General features: G+C 48.6%; 2 protein-coding genes across 2 annotated transcripts; one reads left to right on the forward strand and one right to left on the reverse strand.

The window, feature by feature from the left end:
- The first annotated feature begins 3,022 nt into the window (after positions 1-3,022).
- Positions 3,023-4,033, forward strand: LOC115600271 (olfactory receptor 14A16-like). Its single transcript, XM_030468607.1, has one exon. It carries the CDS (start codon positions 3,023-3,025, stop codon positions 4,031-4,033), a length of 1,011 nt encoding a protein of 336 aa, XP_030324467.1.
- Positions 4,034-15,271: 11,238 nt separating this feature from the next.
- On the reverse strand, positions 15,272-16,201 carry LOC115600272 (olfactory receptor 14J1-like). Its single transcript, XM_030468608.1, has one exon. It carries the CDS (start codon positions 16,199-16,201, stop codon positions 15,272-15,274), a length of 930 nt encoding a protein of 309 aa, XP_030324468.1.
- Positions 16,202-23,318: the final 7,117 nt, after the last annotated feature.

Here is a 23,318-nt window from a genome sequence, read left to right on the forward strand (position 1 = left end):
CTCTTCCGGAGATCCCTACTGAATAAGGGAAACCTGGAATGGTACCGATGGATATTGTGCTGCTGGCTCTGAAGAGAGGAGCAGAGGTGAACTGGGGGAAATGGCTGCAGGTGAGTAAAGCTGGAACAACCAGCTGGGCCCCACGGTGTCCTCCCTTCACATAAGGAGCACCCAAAGTGTGCTGAGCACTCACAGACAGCAAGGAGTCTGCCAGAGACAATGGCTGTGGCTAGAACAGTCATGAATATGTATTAGAATATTCATGAATATGTGTTAAGGTATGGAATATAAACTAGAAGATTAAACTTTACGGTGTGCGTGTGAGTGGAGCGGAGACTCCCCACACACCCAGCACTTATTAATTAAATTAAACCATTAACAGAAGAATATTGAGTCTTGGTCATTTATAACAGCCTCTTTGGAGAGATGATGGGGGCTGTGGTGTGCAGATAGAAGAGACAGGTGAAGAAGTTAATCCAGAGGGCCCTGGTCTCTCTCCTGCTCAGAATGCGTGACAGCACTGAGAGCGTGGCCAAGGTACAGACTTCAGAGCTGAGCCCCTGCTTTGTCCTTCCCTCTGCCCCGGCCCTGGCAGCAGCTCAGCAGCTCTTGCCCATCTCTCTGCTGCTGGCTGGCAGAACGTGAAACCTGAGTTGGGGGCTGTCCCGGGTCCCTGCCTCGGGCACTGAATCCCCTTCAGGCTCTGTCTCCAGCTTCCTCTTCCCATAAGAAGCTGGGGACAGTTTGCAGCCTTGCCCAGAGGAGGGTGGTGAGAGGTCTCCTGCTCCCAGCTGTGGTGCCAGCTCCCACCCTGTGCTGCTTTGCAGACCTCTGGAAAAGCCCTCCGAACCTCTGCAAAGTTCCTGCGGTGGAGGAAGCTCCTGAGAGAGGTCGAGAACAAGGAGATGTGGAGGACTGGAGAGATCCTGGTGAGGACAAGCCCCAGGTACCAGGGCCTGGGCTGGACCAGGGCTGCCCCATGTGCCCAGGGTGTGGATGTGCAGCTGTTGCTGGCTGGCCCTGCTCCAGAGCGGAACACACAGCCTGGAGCTCAGTGCCCCTTTCTCTTCCCCTTCCCATTGTTCCCTTTTCCCTTTTCGCTTCAGAAGAAGAGGGGAAAAGCAGTAACACACGGGGTACGGAACAAAAATGGCAATCTGTACATAACCCGGTCTGGATGCTGGCAGAGATGGGTGCCTGAGGGCCCCTACGGCAGGGCCAACTCAGGAGGGGGCTCCAGGGCTCTGCCCAGCACCCGATGGATGTGGATTCCCATGGGGACCCAGCTCTGGGGAAAGGAGCCCAGGGAAGCGGCAGCAGCGAAGCAAGGGGCGGGCGAAAGAGAGGGCGGGCTCCCGGCAGGCGATGGGAGGGAACATGGAGCCCTCTGCGCTCCGCCCCTCCCCGAGGCTGCAGCCCCTGCTGCTTGAGTTCCTCCTCCAACTATGGCATCCCCTGTGTGTCTGCCCTGTCTTGTGTCTGCCCCGTCTCACTCCCCTGTCCCCTCCATGTCACATCCCCTTCCCGTGTCCCCTCCGTGTGTCACCTCCGTCTCCCTCCTCCTGTCACATCGTCTCGTCCCCCTGTCTCACCCCGTGTCCCCTCCCATGTCCCGCCCATAACCTTCCCTCAGTTTTACCCCCCCCGGTGTGTCACTCCGCTCTGTCCAGGTCACCGACAGGTGTGTACCAGGCGTGCACCAGGCATGTAAGGTGTGTGTGCCAGAAGTGTCCCAGGTGTGTCCCACACGCATGAGAGGCCTGTGAAAAGCGTGTGCCAAGCATGTGAGACGCATGCACCAGGCGTGTACTCAGAGCCTGAGATGTGTGTGAGAAACTTGTGCCAGGCATGTGAGATGCATGTGCCAACCGTGTGCCAGGCGTGTGAGCTGCGTGTTCCAAGCACGTGCCCAGTGTGTGCTAGGTTTGTGCATGGCATGTTCCAGGCATGTGAGCTGCGTGCGCTCAGCTTTTGAGAAGCATGTGCCAAGCATGTATGTGTGTCCTAGTTTGGTCCAGGATAAAGGTGATTTTCTGTCTTGTCATTTTGCTTTCAGCTCAGTCTCTCCTAAGCAGCTGCACTTGCTGAAATTAACAGCCAGTTTCTCAGTCAGTGTCTGCTTCAGGGACTGATAACACTCGATGTTTATGGTTACAGCTGGAGATTGATATGCAGAACCAAGGACAATGCTCACTTCTGGAGAACATCTTGTGTTCTAGAAAGAGAAAAAGAGTAAAGAGGTCAAAACTGTAGTGAAATGAGGCAACCAAGTGCCACTAATTGCCAGGTAGTAGGCGTGAACTTGTGTCAAGCCCACCTGTGCCTGATTAGGGCGGGCCCCCACTGCGCATGAGCAGGACCAGGGGGCCAATAAAAGGTGAGTCTCAAAGCACAGGCTCAGCTCAGTCCTGAGCACGCCTGCAGAGAGGTCAGTTGCTCTTGGAGCACTGCACTACCTTCATTGCACCACTAGCACTCATCGCCCTCAGGGTGAGGCTCTCAGGAGTCTCGAACCCGCGACCTTGGCATTGCAGTACTGTGTACTAGCCGGCTGCACCACTCAAGCCTCACCCTAAGGGCGATGAGCGCTAGTGGCGCAGTGAAGGTAGAGCAGTGCTGAGAGAAGCAACTGACCTCTCTGCAGGCGTGCTCAGGACTGAGCTCGGTCTGTGTCTTAGGCCTCACCTTTTATAGGGTGAGGCTTGAGTGGCGCAGCCGACTAAGACACCGTACCGCAATGCCAACGCCGAGGGTGAGCCCACCCTCCTGCTCTTTGTGCAGCTGAGAGCAGGACTGATGGACGAAGCAGCTGCCCTCACACTGCACTAAGGGACAGTCCCTTTTCCGGTCAGCACCCTCAAGGTTTCATTGCAGAGCAACAGAAATGGTGAGGGATTTGTGAAACGGAAGAAACACTTTGTGGGTCTCAGAGAACAAATGAAGAAATATTTTTGAGAACAGTCTGCTGTGATTGATCCCTGTCTTTTCTCTCATGGCAGTGCACCATTCCCAGGGGCATCAGATGTCCAATAGCAGCTCCATCAGGCAGTTCCTCCTCCTGGCATTTGCAGACAGGCGGGAGCTGCAGCTCTTGCACTTCTGGCTCTGCCTGGGCATCTACCTGGCTGCCCTCCTGGGCAACGGCCTCATCATCACCACCATCGCCTGTGACCACCACCTCCACACCCCCATGTACTTCTTCCTCCTCAACCTCTCCCTCCTCGACCTGGGATCCATCTCCACCACTCTGCCCAAAGCCATGGCCAATTCCCTCTGGGACAACACGGACATCTCCTACAAGGGATGGTCTGCACAGCTCTTCTTCTTTGCCTTTTTCATTGAAGCCGAATTCTCTTTCCTGACCCTTATGTCCTATGACCGCTACGTGGCCATCTGCAAACCCCTGCACTACGGGACCCTGCTGGGCAGCAGAGCTTGTGTCCACATGGCAGATGCTGCCTGGGGCACTGGGTTTCTCACTGCTCTGCTGCACACAGCCAATACATTTTCCCTGCCCCTCTGCCAGGGCAATGCCCTGGACCAGTTCTTCTGTGAAATCCCCCAGATCCTCAAGCTCTCCTGCTCACACTCCTACCTCAGGGAACTTGGCCTTATTGTAGTCAGTGCCTGTTTATCATTTGGCTGTTTTGTTTTCATTGTGGTGTCCTATGTGGAGATCTTCAGGGCTGTGCTGAGGATCCCCTCTGAGCAGGGAAGGCACAAAGCCTTTTCCACGTGCCTCCCTCACCTGGCCGTGGTCTCCCTGTTCATCAGCACTGGCGTCTTTGCCCACCTGAAGCCCCCCTCCATCTCCTCCCCATCTCTGGACCTGGTGGTGTCATTTCTGTACTCGGTGGTTCCTTCAGCAGTGAACCCCCTCATCTACAGCATGAGGAACCAGGAGTTCATGGGTTCTCTGAGGAAATGTTTAGGTTTTTTCAGTAGACATAGGCTTCCTCACGTCTCTTCAATTGACTCGCATCCTGTGAGATGCGTTTCAGAAAAATCTTCAACTGTGATTTTATTTTGTTAAAGTAATATTGTTATTCATCATTCCTCCTTTAATTTGTGACCAAAAAACCATGTTTAAATAGAGATCCTCCACTGGATTTAAGGAAAAAAATCTACTTGCAATAATTATTGTCTGCTATCCCTTTTCATTGTTTCAGGAATGAATGGGAAGTGAAAGCCCCTCCCTGGCTGCAGCAGCCCTGGGAAGGCTGCTCTGTGCCTGGAGCAGTCAGAGCTCTTGAGGAGCACAAGGGCCAGGGCTGTTGTGCTGGGCTGGGCAGAGGGGATGGCCCCGAGGGGCTGCAGAGCTCTGCAGATGTCCTGGAGAGGAGAGCAGGGGACACAGGGTGCCTCCTGCTCCTTGTGCCATGCATGGTCACCCATCTGGGGCTCTGAGCTCTCTCTGCCCCTCAGGAGCTGCTGTGCCCTTCAGAGGGGCTGGGGCTGTGGTGGGACTGCCCAGAGCAGCCTGGGCTGGGCACTGGTGTGGGGCCAGCAGCAACTGGGCTGTGCTGGGAGAGAGGGGAGGGGAGGTGGGAGAGCCTGTAGAGCTGTTCTGGGCTGGAAAGTGAAAGCCTGGCAGAGACAGCAATGGGTGTGTAACTGGCCCTGCATGGCCATGGAGGGGGACACTGCCAACAGGGACTATGATGCACAGCCAGGGCTGCTGAAGAGAGCCCAGAGATGGAGGTGCAGGGCAGAGGAGGCTGCTCTGTGCAATTGGTGGCACGGAGAGAGCAAGAAGGTGACCCAGGGCCTTGGTCACCCCACAGCCATTGTCCATCTCTCCCAACCCTGGCTGCTCCTTCCAGGTTTAAGGATGAGTCTTTCTGTACCCATCCCAGCAAAACCCAAGATTGTACCATGGGGATGTTTCCACAAAGGTGGTATGGGCAATCCTTTTGCAGTGCTCATGAGAAATACAAGTCTGGTCTCTCACATTCCTTCACACCCAAACCGTTCTATGACTTTATAACGAACTTGAGACCGTGCCCTCTTGTCTTGCTGAGAGTTTCCTGAGAAAAGAGACAAAACCCCCCCTGTCTACAACCTCCTTTCAGGGAGTTGTAATGAGTGATGAGGTCTCCCCTGAGCCTCCTCTTCTCCAGGCTGAACACCCCCAGCTCCCTCAGCCTCTCCTCATAGGATCTGTGCTCGAGTCCCTTCACCAGCCCAGTTGCCTCCTTTGGACCTGCTCCAGCACCTCAATCTCCTTCCTGAACCGAGGGGCCCAGAACTGGACACAGGACTCAAGCTGTGGCCTCACCAGAGCTGAGCACAGGGGCAGAATCCCTTCCCTGGACCTGCTGGCCACGCTGTTCCTGAGCCAGCCCAGGATGCCATTGGCCTTCTTGGCCACCTGGGCACACTGCTGGCTCATGTTCAGCTTCCTGTCAATCCAGACTCCCAGGTCCCTCTCTGTCTGGCTGCTCTCCAACCACTCTGTGCCCAGCCTGGAGCTCCCCATGGGGTTGTTGTGGCCAAAGTGCAGGACCCGGCACTTGGAATGTTGAACCTCATCCCGTTGGGATCAGCCCAACTCTCCAGTCTGTCCAGGTCCCTCTGCACCATGTTGATCCCATGTCAATCCCATGATGTGATTGGCCTTATCATCCATAGAAACCCCATGTAAATCACGTGTTAATTCCATGTTAATCACATGTTCACATGTAAGCCCCATGTTGACCCCGTGTCCATCCCATGTCAACAAAACCCCATGATTGGCCTTAACCCCCCTGTTAATCACGTGTTAATTACATATTAATCACTTGTAGATCCCATGTTGACCCCGTGTTGTTCCCATTTGGCCCTCTGCCCTCCCCCAGTGACGCTTGGGACCAAATCAGTCCCCCTCCTTTAATTCCCTAATTAAATCAAGAGAAATAAAAGGGAAAATTGATTGAAAATATTAAATTAATTAAATAGAATCGTAAAATAAAAGAATAAAGAAAATAATACATAAAATAATTAAATAAATAATAAATAATGAAAAAATATATAATAAAAAATGAAAAATAATACAAAATATATAAAATAAGGAAAATTAAATAATATTAAATAATAATAAAATTATTTCACATTAATAGAACTAATAAATAAAATAATAAACAAATAAATGATAATATTTAATTAAAAATAAATTATAAAATAAGAACTATGTAAATAATATTAACAGATATAAAAAATATAGGAATAAATAATAATAAGTAATTCAAATAACAATAAATATCAATATGGAATAATACATGTAATATATAATAAAAATATAATGAATAGATAAATAATAATAAATTAATAATTATAAATAATAATACAAAAGAAATACTAACATATGATAAATATAATAAATAAAAATAAGTTAAAAAGTACTTAAAATTCAATACTAATAAAATAATAATTACTATTATATAATAATAAACACCTATTATATAATATATATTAATATTATGGAATATATTATATTATATATATTGTATGTGATATTATACATAATATTACATAATTTATATATAATAATATATATTAATAATTAATATAAATATAAGTAATAATAGGTATTAAAAAATCTGAAATAAATAATGGTATACAGTATATAATAAATAATGAACAGATTAATAATATAATAAATATAATACTACATAATAAATATAATAAATTAAATAATAATGAATAATAATACATAATAATGTATAAGAATAAATATTATGTAATAATAAGTAATATTAAAATATAGTAATAATGATTTTTATTATTTATATTATTATTTATAATATTATTGTTTTATATAGTGTATAATGTATTAATATATATAATTATAAATTCTAATATATTATGGATTATATTATATATTTATATTATTATACATTATATATTAAATATTTACTATATATAACATGTTATTATTATTATTAATATTATTATTATTAAGAGGAATATTATTTTATTAATAATTATTATTAAATATATGTCATATTGTAATATACAGTATATAATCAGAAATATATTAAATACAGTATAGACCAGTATGGACCAGTGTGGATAACCATAAACCAATATAACCAGTATATACCAGTATAAAGTAATATTAACCAGTACAAACCAGTATAGACAATTACAGACCAGTAGAAACCAGTATAAATCCGTATAACCAGTAAAGACCTGTATAGACCAGTATAAAACAGTATTACCAGTATAAACCAGTACAGACCTTTATAGAACAGTATAAACCAGTATATACCAGTATAGACCAGTATAACCAGTATTGACCAGTATAAACCAGTATAACCACTAAAGACCAGTATTACCAGTATAACCAAGATAAACCAGTATTGACCAGTATAAACAAGTATAAGCAGTATAAACCAGTATAACCAGTATAGACCAGTATCGACCAATATAACTAGTACAGACCAGGATAGATGAGTATAAAGCAGTAAAACCAGTATAGACCAGTACAAACCAGAATAGAGCATTACAGACCAATATAAACCAGTATAAACCGGCATAACCAGGATAGCCCAGTATAAACCAGTATAAACCAGTATAAGCCAGTATGGACCAGTATAAGCCAGTATAGACCAATATAGACCAGTATAGACCAGTTTAAACCAGTATAAACCCGTTCAACCAGTATAAACCAATACAGACCTTTATAGACTAGAATAAACCAGTATATACCAGTATAAAGCAGTATAACCAGTATCGACCAGTATAAACCTGTATAAACCAGAATAGACCAGTATAACCAGTATAAACCAGTACAGACCAGTATAAACCAGTATAGGCCAGTATAACCAGTATAGACCAGTATAAAGTGGTATAAACCAGTATAGACCAGTAAAACCAGTATAATCCTGTATAGACCAGTATAAACCAGTTTCACCGGTATTAACCAGTATAACCCAGTATAGACCTTTATAGAGAAGTATAAACCAGTACAGACCTTTTTAGACCAGCATAAACTAGTATAACCAGTAGAGAGAAGTACAGACCAGTATAAACCAGTATAAATCAGTTTCACCAGTATAAACCAGTATAAACAGTAGAAACCAGTATAGACCTTTACAGACTAATATAAACCAGTATTACCAGTATAAACCTGTACAGACCTTTTTAGATTACTATAAACCGGTATAACCAGCATAAACTAGTATAACCAGTAGAGACCAGTACAGACTAGTATAAACCAGTACAGATCAGTATAACCAGTATAGCCCAGTATAACCAGTATAACCAATATAGACCAGTACAGACCAGTATAGACCAGTAAAACCAGTATAAACGAATATAAGCTGTACAAACCAGTATAGACCAGTATAGGCCAGTATAGACCAGTATAACCAGTGTAGACCTGTATTGACCACTATAACCAGTAAAAACCAGTATAGACCAGTAAAAAACAGTATAGACCACTGTAAACCAGAAAACCAGTATAGACCAGTATAAACCAGTATAGGCCAGTATAAACCAGTATAGACCAGCATAGACTAGTATAGACCAGTTTAATGAGTATAGAGCAGCACAGACTGGTGTAGACCAGTATAAACCAGTATAGACCAGTATAACCAGTATAACTGGTATAACCAATAAAGACCAGTACAGACCAGTATAGACCAGTATAAACCAGTATAAACGAATATAAGAAGTACAAACCAGTAGAGACCAGTATAGGCCAGTATAAACCAGTATAACCATTATTACCAGTATAAGCCAGTATAGACCTCTATAGACCACTATAACTAGGATAGATCAGTATAGGCCAGTACAAACCAGTATAGACCACTATAAACCAGTAAACCAGTATAGACCACTATAAAGCAGTATATGCCAGTATAACCAGTATAAACCAGTATAGACCAGTATAGACCAATACAGTCCTGTATAGACCAGTATAGACCAGTACAGACCACTATAGCCACTACAGACCAGTGTAAACCAGTACAGACCAGTATAGGCCACTATAGGCCAGTATAAACCAGTATAAGTACTATACACCACTATAGGCCAGTTAAACCAGTACACGCCAGTATACACCAGTATAAACCAGTCCCTCCCAGTCCATCCCAGTTGCTCCCAGTTGAATTCCAATGGGTCCCAGTCCCTCCAAATTGACACCAATCCCCTCCCAGTTGCTCCCAATAGCTCCCAGTCCCTCCCAGTTGACTCCAAATCCCTCCCAGTTGCTCCCAGTTGGCTCCAAATCACTCCCATTTCCTCCCAGTTCCCTCCCAGTCCCATCCCAATCCTTCCCAGTTCCCTCCCAATCCCCTGCCAATCCCCTCCCTGGCCCTCCCATACCCCTCCCAGTCCCTCCCAGTTCCCCCATTTCCCCCTAATCCCTCCAGTCCCCTCCCAGTTTCCTCCCAATCCCTCCCAGTCCCTCCCAGTTCCCGCCCAGTTCCCTCCCAGTCCCTCCCATTTCCTCCCATTTCCCCATAATCCCCTCCCAATTCCTCCCAGTCCCTCCCAATCCCTCACAGTTCCTTCCCAGTCCCTCTCAGTTCCACCCAATCCCTGCCCAATCCCTCCCAGTTCCCTCCCATTTCCTCCATATCCCCTCCCAATCCCCTCCCAGTTCCCTCTGAGCCCCTCCCAGATCCCTCCCAATGCCCTCCCAATTCCTCCCAGTCCCTCCCAGTTCCCTCCCAGTTCCCTCCCAGTCCCTCCCAGTCCCTTCCAGTCCCCCCCAATCCCCTCCCAGTCCTTCCCAGTTCCCTCCCAAACCCTCCCGGTTCCCTCCCAGTTCTCTCCCAGTTCCCTCCCAGTCCCTCCCAGTCCCTGGGAGGTTACAAGTTCTGTATCTTTGTTGTTCCTTTTTCTTTCTACCTGAGGACATTCTGTCCGTGCTGGGTGATGCCAAGAACGACCATTCCCTTTCTTAGGGGGAAATGCAAAGTGCAGCCTGCAGGGCGTTCTTGATGGCAGTGCAGAAAGCAGCTGCCGTAGGAAAGAGAGGCTGCTGCGGGCTTTTGGAAAGGGACACTTGTCATGCATTGCTCCTCCTGCCCCTAAGGGAAGGTGTCCTGCAGGCAGGGCAGGAACGGGCTCGCTGCCGCTGCCCCCATCCCCTCAGTGTGGGACAGGACAATCGCTGCCAGCGCTCGGGGCTCCCCGCAGAGACCCCGATGATGCTGGTGCCATGCGGGGTGGGTGGGTGGGTGGGGATGAAGTGGCAGCGTGGGGACAGGAGTGAGCTGAACGAGCAGCACCTGCTGCATGGAGGGTACATGTGGTGCCATTAACACATAGGGGGATGAAAAAGTTATGGTAACAAGGTGGTGGAGGCAAATTCTCCCCGACCCTTCCCAGGGAGCCAATGAGAGCAATGTTGTGTTTTGGGGAGGTGAGAAGCAATGTTCTAAATGAAGTGCTGGACCTCAAAGGTTTTTCTTCACTTTCCAGGCCTTTGAAGTGTCACTCTGCACCAATAGTAGTAGAATTTAAATTTCTAAATTGAAAACCAGTAAAACAGAACTTTTCAATAATTTTTAATAGATGCTCTTTTTATCTTTCTTCCTCACTGAACCTCTCCAATTAGCTGTGCAACTCTTGAGCACTAAAAACACCACAGGGTGACTCATGGCTGCTCAGTACTGTCATGGGCCCCCTAGTGCCAGAGGGACTGAGTCCATGATCCTCAGGTACTGACAGGAGACTGAAAAAAAAACATGTTTAGAAGTTCAAGCCAAAACAAAAATACAAATTCTCTTGAAGTATTGATTGGTCTCACTGCATCCTATTATTGACAAAGCTTTCAAAGAACTTATTAGAGAAGGTCACTGGAGGACATGATTGGAGGAAGGCAAAGATTCTGTAAAGGTGGCTCCGAAGTAACAGATATTTATTTATTTGTTTGCTTGTTTATGTATTTATTTATTTTATCTATCAGTCAGGACACACTGTGAACCCCAGGCAATGGGAAATCAGAGCCCATCCCTCACTTGTGGGTCAGGACTCTTCCTGGGGGCCGTGGGGCACGATGATGAGCAATAGAAACTATGAGAAAAATGCACAACACCTCCCAAGTACCCCAAGAAGGGGCAAGGAGCAAACCAAGTGCAGAGCCTCAACATCAACTTCTGCCTGGTGGTGGTGATCCAGTGACCATTTCTAAAGTCACCTTTCCAGACACAGACTGTCCAGACAAAGGCCATTCCCATTCCTCTCCAATTGTCCCCTTCTCCTACTCTTGGTTCATTCAGATGCCTCTCCCCTGGGTGCTGCTTTGAGCAGCAGGTTGTTCAAAGCTCGCCTGTCTTTCAGCAGCCTGATTGTCTCTTTAGCCACCTCTGTCATGATGATCACATCTCTCTTTTCCCATCTGTCTCTCTAAACCATTTCTCCTCAGATTCTTCTTCACTTTCTCTGTTGGACTTTTCTTGGCTGGCACAAAGGAAAACTCCTGCTGTGCCCGTGTGCAGTCAGTTCTCTAAGGAGAGCAGGTGGGAGGTGGTGCAGTGGAGCTGTAACCTCCAGCTGCAGAGAGGAGAGGAGAAGTCTGATGCAAAGAGCAGGGATGGAAGTCCCAGGTGGGACATGAAAGGAATGGTGGGGCTGGGGAGGTGAGAAGTAAAGTTGTCCACACAGTGTCAGACCTCAGGGAACTTCTATCACCTCTTCTCCAAAATGAAAATCATGAGATCATCTCTTAAAATATTAAAGGAGAACAAAACAAGAAACAAAAAAACTTCAGAGTCAGTTTTCATTAGGCACAGCATGAATTTTTCCTCCTTAACTACAATGGGAAAACCTCTCCAATTAGCTGTACAAGTCTTGAAGTTGTGAAGAATATCCCATGGAGAGCCATGGCCCTTTAGTGCTCTCTGTATTCCAATGAGCCCCAGGGTGTGTTTGGTGCTGAGCCCATGATCCTCAGGTGCTGAGAGATGAATGAACAAACTGCTCCAGAAGTCAGAATGGAACCTGAAAGTACCTTGAAGCAGTGATTGGCCCCACTGAGGGCCATTGCTGCCAGAGCTTCCCCATGGCCTTGTTAGAGCAGAGCCAAACATTCTGTAAAGGTGGCTCTGAAGCCACGAGTTTTATTTTTTATTATTTTTATGAAGCAGTGAGGCCACTCTCTGAACCCCAGGCAATGAGAAGGCAGAGCCCATCCCTCACTTGTGGGTTAAGATTCTTCCTGGGCACAGTGGGGTGTGAAGACCAAGACTGTCAGAAAACGTACACCACCTCCTGGCTACCCAAGGATGGGATGAGGAGCAAACCAAGTTCAAAGCCTCAAGAAAGAGTTTTTCCTGCTGGTGGTGGTGGTGGTGATACAGTGACCATTTCTAAAGTCACCTTTCCAGACAGAGACTGTCCAGACAAAGGGATAGGCTGGAGAGTTGGGCCCATGCAAGCTTCATGAGGTTCAACAAGGACAAACACCTGGGTTGGGCAATCCCCAGCACAAACACAGTTTGGGCAGAGCATGGATTGAGAGCAGCCCTGAGGAGGAGGAGGACTTGGGGGTGTTGGTTGTTGAGAAGCTCAGCACCAGCTGGCAAGGTGTGCTGGCAGCCCAGGAAGCCAAGCATGTCCTGAGCTACACAAAAAGTAGCGTGGCCAGCAGGTCAGGGGAGGAGATTCTGCTCCTCTGCTCCACTCTGGTGAGACCCCACTGCAGTGCTGGGTCCAGTTCTGGAGGCCCAAGCACAAAAAGGACCTGGAACTGTTAGAACAAGTCCAGAGGAGGCCACAAAGATGATCAGAGGGCTAATCATCAGGAGGTCTCTAAGCCAACCTCCTGCTCTCATTGAGGTTGGTTTGGGGTAAGGGAAGGTTGCTCAGGATTTGGTCTTGAAAAGCTGCAAGGATGGAGATGAAAAAAAAGCTCTGTGGGAGACGTCCTTGAGTGTCTTGATGAGGAGCAAGGTTTTGAGTTTTTCCTCCCTTTTTTCAGATGATGCTTCTTGGTTCTCATCCTCCCATCATGCATATCCCATATGCTTACCATATGAGTTATCACAGAATCACAGACTATTCAGAGCTGGAAGGGACCCATCAGGATGATCAAGTCCAACTCCTGTCCTGTGTAGGATACCCCAGGGATCACACCATGAGAATGAGTGCATCATTCAAACACTTCTTGAACTCAGGCAGGCTTAGAGCTATGACCACTTCTCTGGGGGAGTGGTCATTGCTTGGGAGGAATGAAGTTGTTTTATTGCTCAACTGCCCTCTGGGTGAAAAGCCTTTCCCTGATATCTAACCTAAACCTCCCATAATTCAGCTTCCTATCTTTTCCCAAAGTCATTGGTCACAGGAGTGAAGAAATCAGACCCTTCACCATCCTTGTTGCTCTCCTTTGGACACTCTCCATCACCTTGATGCCTTTGCTATACTGGGGTGCCCAAACTGCACACAGTACTCACAGTGAGGCCGTACCAGTGCAGAGCAGAGCAGGACAGTCACCTCCCTGGGCTGGCTGGTGACACTGTGCTTGATGCACTCCAGGACACTCCTGGCTGCCAGGATACACTGCTGGCACATCTCCAGTTTGCCATCAACCAGGACCCCCAGGTCCCTCTCTGCTCTCCAGCCACTCATTCCCCAGTCTGTACTTGCCCCCAGGGTTGCCCCATCCCAGGTGCAGAATTCAGCACTTGCCCTTGTGGTTGGTGATTCAGCACTTGCTGAACTTGTGGTTCAGCACTTGTCCTTCCTGTGCCTGCTGATTGCCCAGCTCTCTAACCTGCTGAGTTCTCTCATCCACAAACTTGCTTCAGATTCCTTCCAGTCCTGCACCCACATCACTGCTGAAGATGTTGAAGAGGACTGGGCCAAGGATGGAGCCCTGCAGGACCCCACTAGTGAACAGTCACCAGTCTGATGTGACCCCATTCACTGGCACTCTTTGTGCTCCACCTGTGAGCCAGTTGCTCACCCATCACATAGCAGGGTTGTCCAGCTGTATGATGGACATTTTATCCAGGAAGATGCTATGAGAGACAGTACCAAAAGCTTTTATGAAGTCCAGAAATATTACACCCTCTGCCTTCCCTTGATCAGGTAGGTGGGTTTCCCTGTCATAAAAGATTTGACCCACTGGGATCCCCAAGTCGTTCTCTGCAGGGCTGCTCTCAATCATTCATCTCCTAGTCTTTACTGACAGTGGGGATTTCCTCCTCTCAGGTACAGGACCTTTCATGTGGCCTTGATGAAGAACATGAGGATTGCACAGACCTACTACTGAAATCTGTCCAGGTCCCTCTGGTTGTCATCTGTACCCTCAAGTGAATCACCTGTGCCACTGAGCTTGGTGTCATCTCCTAACTTTCTGAGGAATCACTTGATCCCACAGTCCCTGTCACTGATGAAGACATCAATTAGTACTGGAGACATCCACTACTATTTAGAAGGTACCTTTAAGTCCAGAAGGGACATCATTATTGGTTTCCCTTGGACATCGAGCCATTGACCATAACTGTCTGCATGAAGTCATCCAGTCATTTTCTTGTCCATCCAACTGGCCATCCATCAAACATATCTACATCTAATTCAGCAATGAGAATTGTTTAGAGGATCATATCAAGTCTTGGTAGATGATGTCTGCACCTCTTTCCTTTTCCACTGCCGCAATTAGCAGAAGGCCAGGAGGTTGGTGAGGCCTATTTGGCCCTTTGTGAAGCTGTATTCCTTTCCTTAGATCACCACTCTCTTTCCTAAATTACCATAAAGGTGATTTTAATATGGAAGGTGTGACTTAATAGGATCTAATGTAAAGGATTTGTCTGCTAATATGTGAAAGGGACATGTAGGGGTTAAAACTGGAGTAGCTGAGTTGGAGACCTAAGGCGATGATTTATAGAGGACAGTGGAAATGGAGCCAGGATCAGGTTTTTCAGGAATCAGGGAACACAATGAGGAGGCCACTCCTATTGAATCACAAGGACCAGTGTGCACCCCCTTCCTTTCTGAACTCCTCAGAGTGTGAGTGGACCCAATCATAACACCAGAGGAAGTCTAAGAAAGAGAACATCAGGTAAAGAAATCACTTCTGAGTCCTTTATTATTTTTAAGAAAAGAACACATATTATTTCAAAAATCTTTCAAGACAGTCCTGGTTAACAGTGGAAATGAAGGTGCAAGAACTGGAAATTTAACAATGGGATTCCTTGTGCACAAAAAAGTATAAAGAGAACAGAATTACTAATCACCATCAAAAGCTTCCAGAACACTGGCTGGGACTGTAATGAGACATATTAAAAATTATGCATTATATATTATAAGTAATATAAATAAGAAATAGGGAATTTTATTACTTATGAATCAATCCTGTCATCAGTTTACACAAAGCACCCTTGAGCTCCTGGTTCCTCATGCTGTAGATAAGGGGGTTCACTGCTGGAGGAACCACCGAGTACAGAAATGACAACACCAGGTCCAGAGATGGGGAGGATATGGAGGGGGGCTTCAGGTAGGCAAAGATGGCAGTGCTGATGAACAGGGAGACCACAGCCAGGTGAGGGAGGCACGTGGAAAAGGCTTTGTGCCTTCCCTGCTCAGAGGGGATCCTCAACACAGCCCTGAAGATCTCCACATAGGACACCACTATAAAGGCAAAACACCCAAATGATAAAGAGGCACTGACCACGATAGGGCCAATTTCCCTGAGGTAGGAGTGTGAGCAGGAGAGCTTGAGGATCTGGGGGATTTCACAGAAGAACTGGTCCAGGGCATTGCCCTGGCAGAGGGGCAGGGAAAATGTATTGGCTGTGTGCAGCAGAGCAGTGAGAAACCCAGTGCCCCAGGCAGCTGCTGCCATGTGGACACAAGCTCTGCTGCCCAGGAGGGTCCCGTAGTGCAGGGGTTTGCAGATGGCCACATAGCGGTCGTAGGACATGATGGTCAGGAGATAAAACTCCCCAGCAGTGAAAAAGAGAAAGAAGAAGGTCTGTAAAGCACATGCCTTGTAGGAGATGTCTGTGTTGTCCCAGAGGGAATTGGCCATGGCTTTGGGCAGAGTGGTGGAGATGGATCCCAGGTCGAGGAGGGAGAGGTTGAGGAGGAAGAAGTACATGGGGGTGTGGAGGTGGTGGTCACAGGCGATGGTGGTGATGATGAGGCCGTTGCCCAGGAGGGCAGCCAGGTAGATGCCCAGGAAGAGCCAGAAGTGCAAGAGCTGCAGCTCCCGCCTGTCTGCAAATGCCAGGAGGAGGAACTGCCTGATGGAGCTGCTGTTGGACATCTGATGCCACTACGGATACAGAACTTTTAGTCCTAAAAAAAATAAAAAAGGGAGACGTTAGGGCAGTGTTAATTCAAAAAACATTTAAAAAATTCTGCTGGAGAAACACAAACAGCTTCTCCTATTTCATGAACACCTTTGGAATGTCCCTTTCAAATATCCTGGCTTATCCTGGTTCAAAGTCCAAAAAAGAGGGGGAGGAGGCATCTGTGCTGACCTACAGGAATTGGTAAAAAGCAACAGAGAGGGATCTCAGATTAAATCCACCCTTAACATTCAAGATCTGAACATCATTCTTACCCCAATGCACCACAAGCCTGCAGAGAAGAGCTGAACAGATTCAGCATGGTTTGCTCTGGAAAAATTTCTAAAAAAACACATCAGGAAAATTATAATGCAATAGCCCCTGGTCTTTCTGCTGCTCCGCAAGTGAAACCTTCAGGATGCTGAGAGGCAAAGGGACTGTCCCTTAGTGCAGAGTGAGGACAGCTGCTCTGTCCATCAGTCCTGCTCTCAGGTGCACAAAGAGGCAAAGACCCTCAAGATGGGGTATCCTGATGGAAGGATGGGCTGAACCACAGCAGTCTTCAAAATTCAGGTGGTTTAGATCCTTCTTCCCCATGGACACAGCAGCAGGACAGGACCTTCAGCGTCAATGTCTGCACCTGAAACCTCACTCCCCAGCCCAGCAAAAAGAAGGGGAAGAACAAGGAAAGCAGCAGCACTACGGGCAAGAGGGGAACCTGCCAAAGTTCTGCTGCCAAGAGAGTCGGGACAGGGAGACACAGGCAGAGACTCCAGCATTTCTTCTCTCTGGTGGGGGGGCTGCTGGAAGGATCCTCAGAATTCAGTGCCCATGATCTGAAGGGCTGGGGGACTGTACTGCGTGACAGCAGGGTTTAGCTCTAGGGAAGGCAGCAGATCTGCAGGGCTGCTGGGAGGTGCAGGAATCCCCCTTGCCATCATCTTCCAGGCAGCAGCTCCCTCTCCATCCCTGCCCATCTCTGCTGCCTGCAGCTCTTTCTCTGTCCCCAGCTCTCCTCCCTGGCAGTGCTCACAGCCCCCATCCCACCCCCTGAGTGCTCAGCTCTGCCCTGCAGACCCCTCCTGGCAGCAGCAGGACCTGTCCAGGGGCATCTCTGACTGTGCAGGGGCTCAGGAGCACCTCAGACAAAGGCTGAGGAGAACTGGGGTCTGTGTGTCTTCTGCGGAGTGCAGAAAGAGCTTTCCATGCCCTGGAGAGACAAGTGGAAGCAGAGCCTGAGGAGAGCCCAGACTGGAAAAAGAAAACTATGCCCCGAATGGACTCCTAAAGAGTCCCTCAGAAATCTTCTGGGCATCAGCTGGAGCTGTGAGCAGCCCTGAGCAATTCATCCCTCTCTCACCAGCACCAGGAGCCTGCCCTGTGCTCCCTGTCTCCTGCCAGCCACAGCTTCTGCCAGCACCAGGGAGCTCCCCGGGCAGGCTGAGAGCTGCCCCTGCCAGGCAGGCAGGCAGCAGAATCCCTGCCCCAGCACACAGCCCCTGGGCTGCAGGACCCTGCTCTGAAGGAAAGCCCTGGGCACCCCTGCCTGCACACACCCCCTCACTCCTCTTCACAATTCCCCTTCCACCTCCAGACCCTTCCCCCCTTCCAGCTCCCAGCAGCCCGTGCTCTGCAGCTTTAGGAGATGCCTCCAGGAACTGCACCAGCTTCACTGCCCTGCACCAGATACTCACCATGTCAGAAGCTAGGAAGGTTCTCCTCCACTCAGCTGGCACTCATCCCCTCCATCTTCACCCCCTTGAAGCTCTCTCTGCCTTGCTCATCTCTCCCAGATACCCTGGCAGTGCCCTCAGCCCTGCTGTGCTCTGCAGAGGAGCTGCTCCTGCCCAGAGCTCTCTCTCTGCAGCACTCTCTGCTTGCCAGCAGCTCTCTCAGGCTCAGGAGCCCGGCCCAGCAGCACAGGACCAGCGCCAGACTTTGCCACTTGCTCACCTCTCTCGGGGCTCCCTCCAGCTCTCCCTGGGGCTCCCCAGGAACCCAATGGGACACATACTGAAGTCATCGCTCATGTCCCCTCCCTCCCTCCTTTCCAGCAAAGCCAGTCCCCCTCTAGAGACACAACCTCTGCTTCTCCCACTCTCCCACTGGAGACCCAGGCAGTGCCATTGGAAATCTCCTTTCCCTCCTCTTCCCCTGCAAGCCACAGGTGACACTGGAGGTGCTAAGGGTGGTCCCAGACATGTGTGGGTCCCCAGCTCCAGCCCCTCAATGTCCTTCTTGTTGTGAGGGGCCCAGGACTGACCCCATATTCAAGGTGCAGCCTCACCAGTGATGAGTACAGGGGAACAATCAGCTCCCTGCTCCTGCTGCCCACACTATTTCTGATGCAGCCCAGGATGCTGGTGGCTTTCTTGGCCACCTGGGCACATGCTGATTTATGTTTGGTCAGCTGTCAACCAGCACCCCCAGGTCCTTCTCTGCCAGGCAGCTTTCCAGCCACCCCTCTTCAGACTTTACTGTCCAGGTCCCTCTGTAGAATTTTTCTTGTCTCTGGCAGATCCACACTCCCACGCAGCTTGGTGTCATCTCCAGACTTCCTGAGGGTCCACTCACCCCCTTGTCCAGATCATTGATAAAGAGATTGAAGCAGAGCAGTCCCAGCACCCTGGGGACACCACTGGTGAGCAGCCACCAGCTGGACTGAGCTCCACTCACCACAACTCTTTGGGCCCAGATATCAGCCAGGGTTTAACCCACTGAAGAGGCCACTGCTCCAGGCCAGATGTAGCCAGTTTTTCCAGAAGGATTTTTTGGAGAAAGCCACTGAAATCTTTCTTGAAGGCAAGGCAGTCAACATCCTCCACCTTGCCCTCATTCAATCAGTGGTCACCTTGTCACAGAAGGAGATCGGGTTGGTCAACCAGTCCCTGCCTTTCATAAACCCATGCTGTCTGGCCCCCATCTCCTGGCTGTCCTGCACATGCTGTGTAATGGCACTCAGAGCATCTGCTCCATCCCCTTCCCTGCCACTGGTCAAGCTGACAGGCCTGCATCTCCCTGGATCCTTCTTTTGGTCCTTCTTGTGGGTGGGGATGACAGCGTTCAGTCTCCAGTCTACTGACACCTCCCCACTCAGCCAGGGCTGCTGATAAATGATGACAAGAGGCTTGGTGAGCACTTCTGCCAGCCCCCTCAGTACCTTTGTGTGGGTCCCATCAGGCCCCATAGACTTGTGTGTCTCTGGGTGGTGCAGGGGGCACTGACAATCTCCGCTTGGATCATGGGGGCTCCATTCTGCCCCCCATCCCTGTCTGCCAGCTCAGGGGACTGAGGAACAGGAACAGGACTGAGGTACCCAAGGAAAAACTGCTCCTACTGCTGAAGGCTGGGACAAAGAAGTACCTCAGCCTTCTCCTAACCCTTGGCAACTATTCTCCTGGCATCCAATAAAGGATGAGGATTCTCCTTCACCCTCCTTTTGTTGCTAATGAGTTCACAGAAACATTGATTATGTTCTTCAATGGCAGCAGAGAGATTAATTGCACGCTGAGTTTGGCCATTGTAATTTTTTCCCTCTGTAGCCTCCTGACATCTTTTAAGTCTCCCTGAGTGTCTTGCTCCTTTTTCCAAAGGCCAAAACCTCTCCTTTTTTAGATGAGGTTTTACCAGATCTCTTTTCAGCCAGGCTGGGCATCTTTCCCCACCAGTTCATCTTACAGCACATGGGGCCATCTGATCCTTCACCTTCAAAAGATCAAAAACAGTTTCTTTTTGATCAGTTTCCAGTTTTCCTGAAATCTCTTGCCCTTCAGGACTGCCTTCCAAGGAGTTCTATCAACCAGACTCTGAAAGAGGCCAAAAATTGCCTGCCAAACCTCCAAGGTGGAGCACGTGGCCATCTGATCCTTCACCTTTAAGAGTTTCTTCTTGATCATTGTCTAGACTTCCTGAAATCCCTTTTCCTTCAGGGTTGCCTCCCAAGTGATTCTCTCCACCAGACCCTGAAAGAAGCCAAAATTTGCCTGCCAAACCTCCCAGGTGACAGTTCTGCTGACCTTCCTCCTTACTTCTCCAGAGATCAGTTCTTCTGACCAAGGCTGGATTTACAGGAGACCAGGTTTCCTAACAAGGGATGGGAAGAGCTTATCCCACAGAGGTAAAAGAGGTTTAGGACAGGAGGTATCAGGCCTAATTAGCTGAGCTTTACACTAGGTATGAAGGGGGCCAGGGGTGAAAGTGGGGTCACTGGAGAGGAGCCCGAATGTGACATACCAGTACCTGGAGGAGAAGGGTGTGCAAGCAAGGGCTCCCAGTCCTGTGTCTTGATGAAGGAGGAGAAGGGCACTGCATATGTCTGGGGGAAGACAGGAGTTGGTGTGAGGTTGGGGGCTATGGGAATATTGGAGTATAATCAGGAGGTGATTTGGGCTTCTCCCAGACAAAAGGAGGCCCCAGCTGAGGTGCATCTACACCAATGCACACAGCATGGGCAACAAACAGGACGAGCTGGCAGCCATTGCACAGCAGGACAGCTGTGATGTAGTTGTCATCACAGAAATGTGCTGGGATGCCTGTCACAGCTGGAACACTGCAGTGAATGGATAGAAGCTCTTCAGAAGGAATAGGAAAGGAAGGAGAAGTGGTGGTGTGGCTCTGTCTGTTAGGGAATGTTTTGACTTCATAGAGCTTGATTCCAGGGATGAAAAAGTTGAGTGTTTATGGGTAAGGAAGAAGGGGAAGGCAGTATTGTATTTGGAGTCTGTTTCAGACCCCCCTGTTGCCTTTCGGTTAAAGGCACGACCTGGTTCCCGGAGTGGCGCGCGGTTGCTAAGTAACGAGGTAGTCAGACGCCGAGATGGGGTGAGCAGCCAAGAGAGCCAAGAGAGAGCTTATTGCCACATGGCAAGGGTTTAAATAGACGCGCCTTGTGCCTTGTTGCCTAACTTCCGCCGTGTCACAGCTCACATCCTATTGGCTACAGGGGGAGGGGCCTCTGACTTCCCGTAACATCGCGAGATCTTCCGAGCGCCAGGCCCTGTCTAACCACATTTCCCCCCTCCCTATGCCCAATAGATTAAAATATAATTACAAAAATATACTTATAATGTTAGTTAAAAATCTATCCTCTTTAAATTATATGATTATCATCATTTAGTGCAAATCTTAAAGACACGTGCAAAATTATATCCCTTATCCCTGAGTTAAAAACTTAAAGCACCATAAGTGAATGGGGGTTAGAATAAGTTAGTAAGACATAAAAAGTAAAATCTGAGGTAGTTTGTGTCTATCTGAGTAGCACAATGGGAACGTCCGCCTTTGTACGAGATCTGCAGGCGTGGGTGCTTGAGATGTGGACGGGGAAGTTGCTGGCATGTCTTCTCCTGCCACCGGAAAACGCGGATTGCGAGGGCGCCCAATGATGCAGTTCTGTGGACAAAAACTAAGAATCGTCATTAGTTTCATCCCGACGGTCCGGTTTAATGGATTTAAGCGGACACCACTTAACTTGACCATCTTTTTTGATCGCAGCGTAACCTCGCCCCGTTAGCAGTAATCTCCACCCCTTTTCCCATTCTCCCAGCTCATTTCTGACCACAATTAATGGGCCCTCCTCCATCGTTCGAGTGGCCCAGTGTTTTTGGGCGGGGCTATTCACCTCCTCACGCCTGGGGAATTGATTTAGTGCTAGTAGGGCGGTCGCTAGCAAGCGAGCCTGGTCTCCCGAAGGAATAACGTTGGTAAGACCTTCTGATCTAGCCAAGACCTCTAGTTTAGATTTCAAGGTCTGATTTGCCCGTTCGACAATGGCCTGCCCTGTGCTGTTGTATGGAATGCCATGTACCAAAGCAATGCCCCATTTTTGGGCGAAAGCTTGGACAGATTTAGATACAAAATTTGGGCCGTTGTCTGTCTTGCTTCGACTAGGGACACCGAGCCACGCCATGGCCGTCAGCCAGTGCTGAATGGTTGCCTTGGAATCAGTCTTAAGGTGTTGGGTGGCAACAATCATCCCACTATACGTGTCTACAGTCACTGCTAACCACGCTCGGGGTTTTAGCAGCTGGCAGAGTGTGAAATCGGTCTGCCACACCTCAGAGGCTTTAAGACCCCTGGGGTTCACACCACTAGACCACAGTGGCGCTTTTTGACAGTGGGGACATGTGGCTACCACATGTTTTGCATCAGTAGCTGAAATTCCACATCTCTTTACTAACGCTTTGGCACCAATGTGGAGAGACTCATGTAGCTGTCGGGCGTCTCTCAGTGTCCACAATCCTTTCGCAGCTGCATCCGCCTTGTCGTTGCCAGTTTGGAAAAAGCCTTTAATTGGGTTGTGGCTGTTCACATGGATGACCGAGATAGTACCCTTTCGGGAAGAGAGTGCGTCTTCCAGCATCAGAGCAGCTATAGATGTTGACATGCCGGGCCCTGACATGGCCAAGCAAAGTCTGGCCACGAACATTGAGTCTGTCACGAAATTAAGATGTTCTGCCGGGAACAGTCCACATGCCAGTACTACAGCCGATGCTTCTAGCTGCTGAACTGAAAGGGCACGGTCAGTCATTTTAACACAGCGCCACTCTTCACCTACTTGCCACACCGCTGCTGCGGTCGAAGTCGCTGAAGAGGCATCTGTGAATACTGTCGGTCCTGGTTGAGGTCGGTTCATGACCTTCCGTGGAAGGTCGATGTCAACAACTGTCAGCATCTGGGTCCAGGGGGGTTTCGAGGCGTATCGGATTTCCCCACCAAATCCGACGAGGGCTATGGCCAGATGCTCTGACAAGGCCGCTGACTGTGTTGGGATCTGCTTGCGGAAAGGTAGATATATCCTGGTAGGCTCGATGCCTAAGTGCCTCAAGGCTAATTTTCTGCCCTTCATTATAAGGTTGCCAAGGCATTTGATTCCTGGGGAGAAAGCACGTGATGGTTTTCCCATGACTACCCACTGTATCGGTCGGGCTTTTTCAGGAGGGCCTTGCGCCAGTGCTCCTACTCCCCCCTCTTTTGTAAAGTGGACATACAGGTCGAGTGGAATATTAGGATTCCACCTGGCGAGCGTGCTCGACAACATCTGTTGTTCAATGAAGTCAAGGGAATTCATTGCTTCTGCCATCAGGGTTTTCCGCT

The sequence above is a fragment of the Calypte anna genome, unplaced genomic scaffold, assembly GCF_003957555.1.
Source record: "Calypte anna isolate BGI_N300 unplaced genomic scaffold, bCalAnn1_v1.p scaffold_183_arrow_ctg1, whole genome shotgun sequence".
In the NCBI taxonomy this organism is placed as follows: domain Eukaryota; kingdom Metazoa; phylum Chordata; class Aves; order Apodiformes; family Trochilidae; genus Calypte; species Calypte anna.

Excerpts from the sequence above, each read along its gene's own strand:
- LOC115600271 (XM_030468607.1), top strand. The coding sequence starts at position 3,023 with ATGTCCAATAGCAGCTCCATCAGGCAGTTCCTCCTCCTGGCATTTGCA.
- LOC115600272 (XM_030468608.1), bottom strand. The coding sequence starts at position 16,201 with ATGTCCAACAGCAGCTCCATCAGGCAGTTCCTCCTCCTGGCATTTGCA.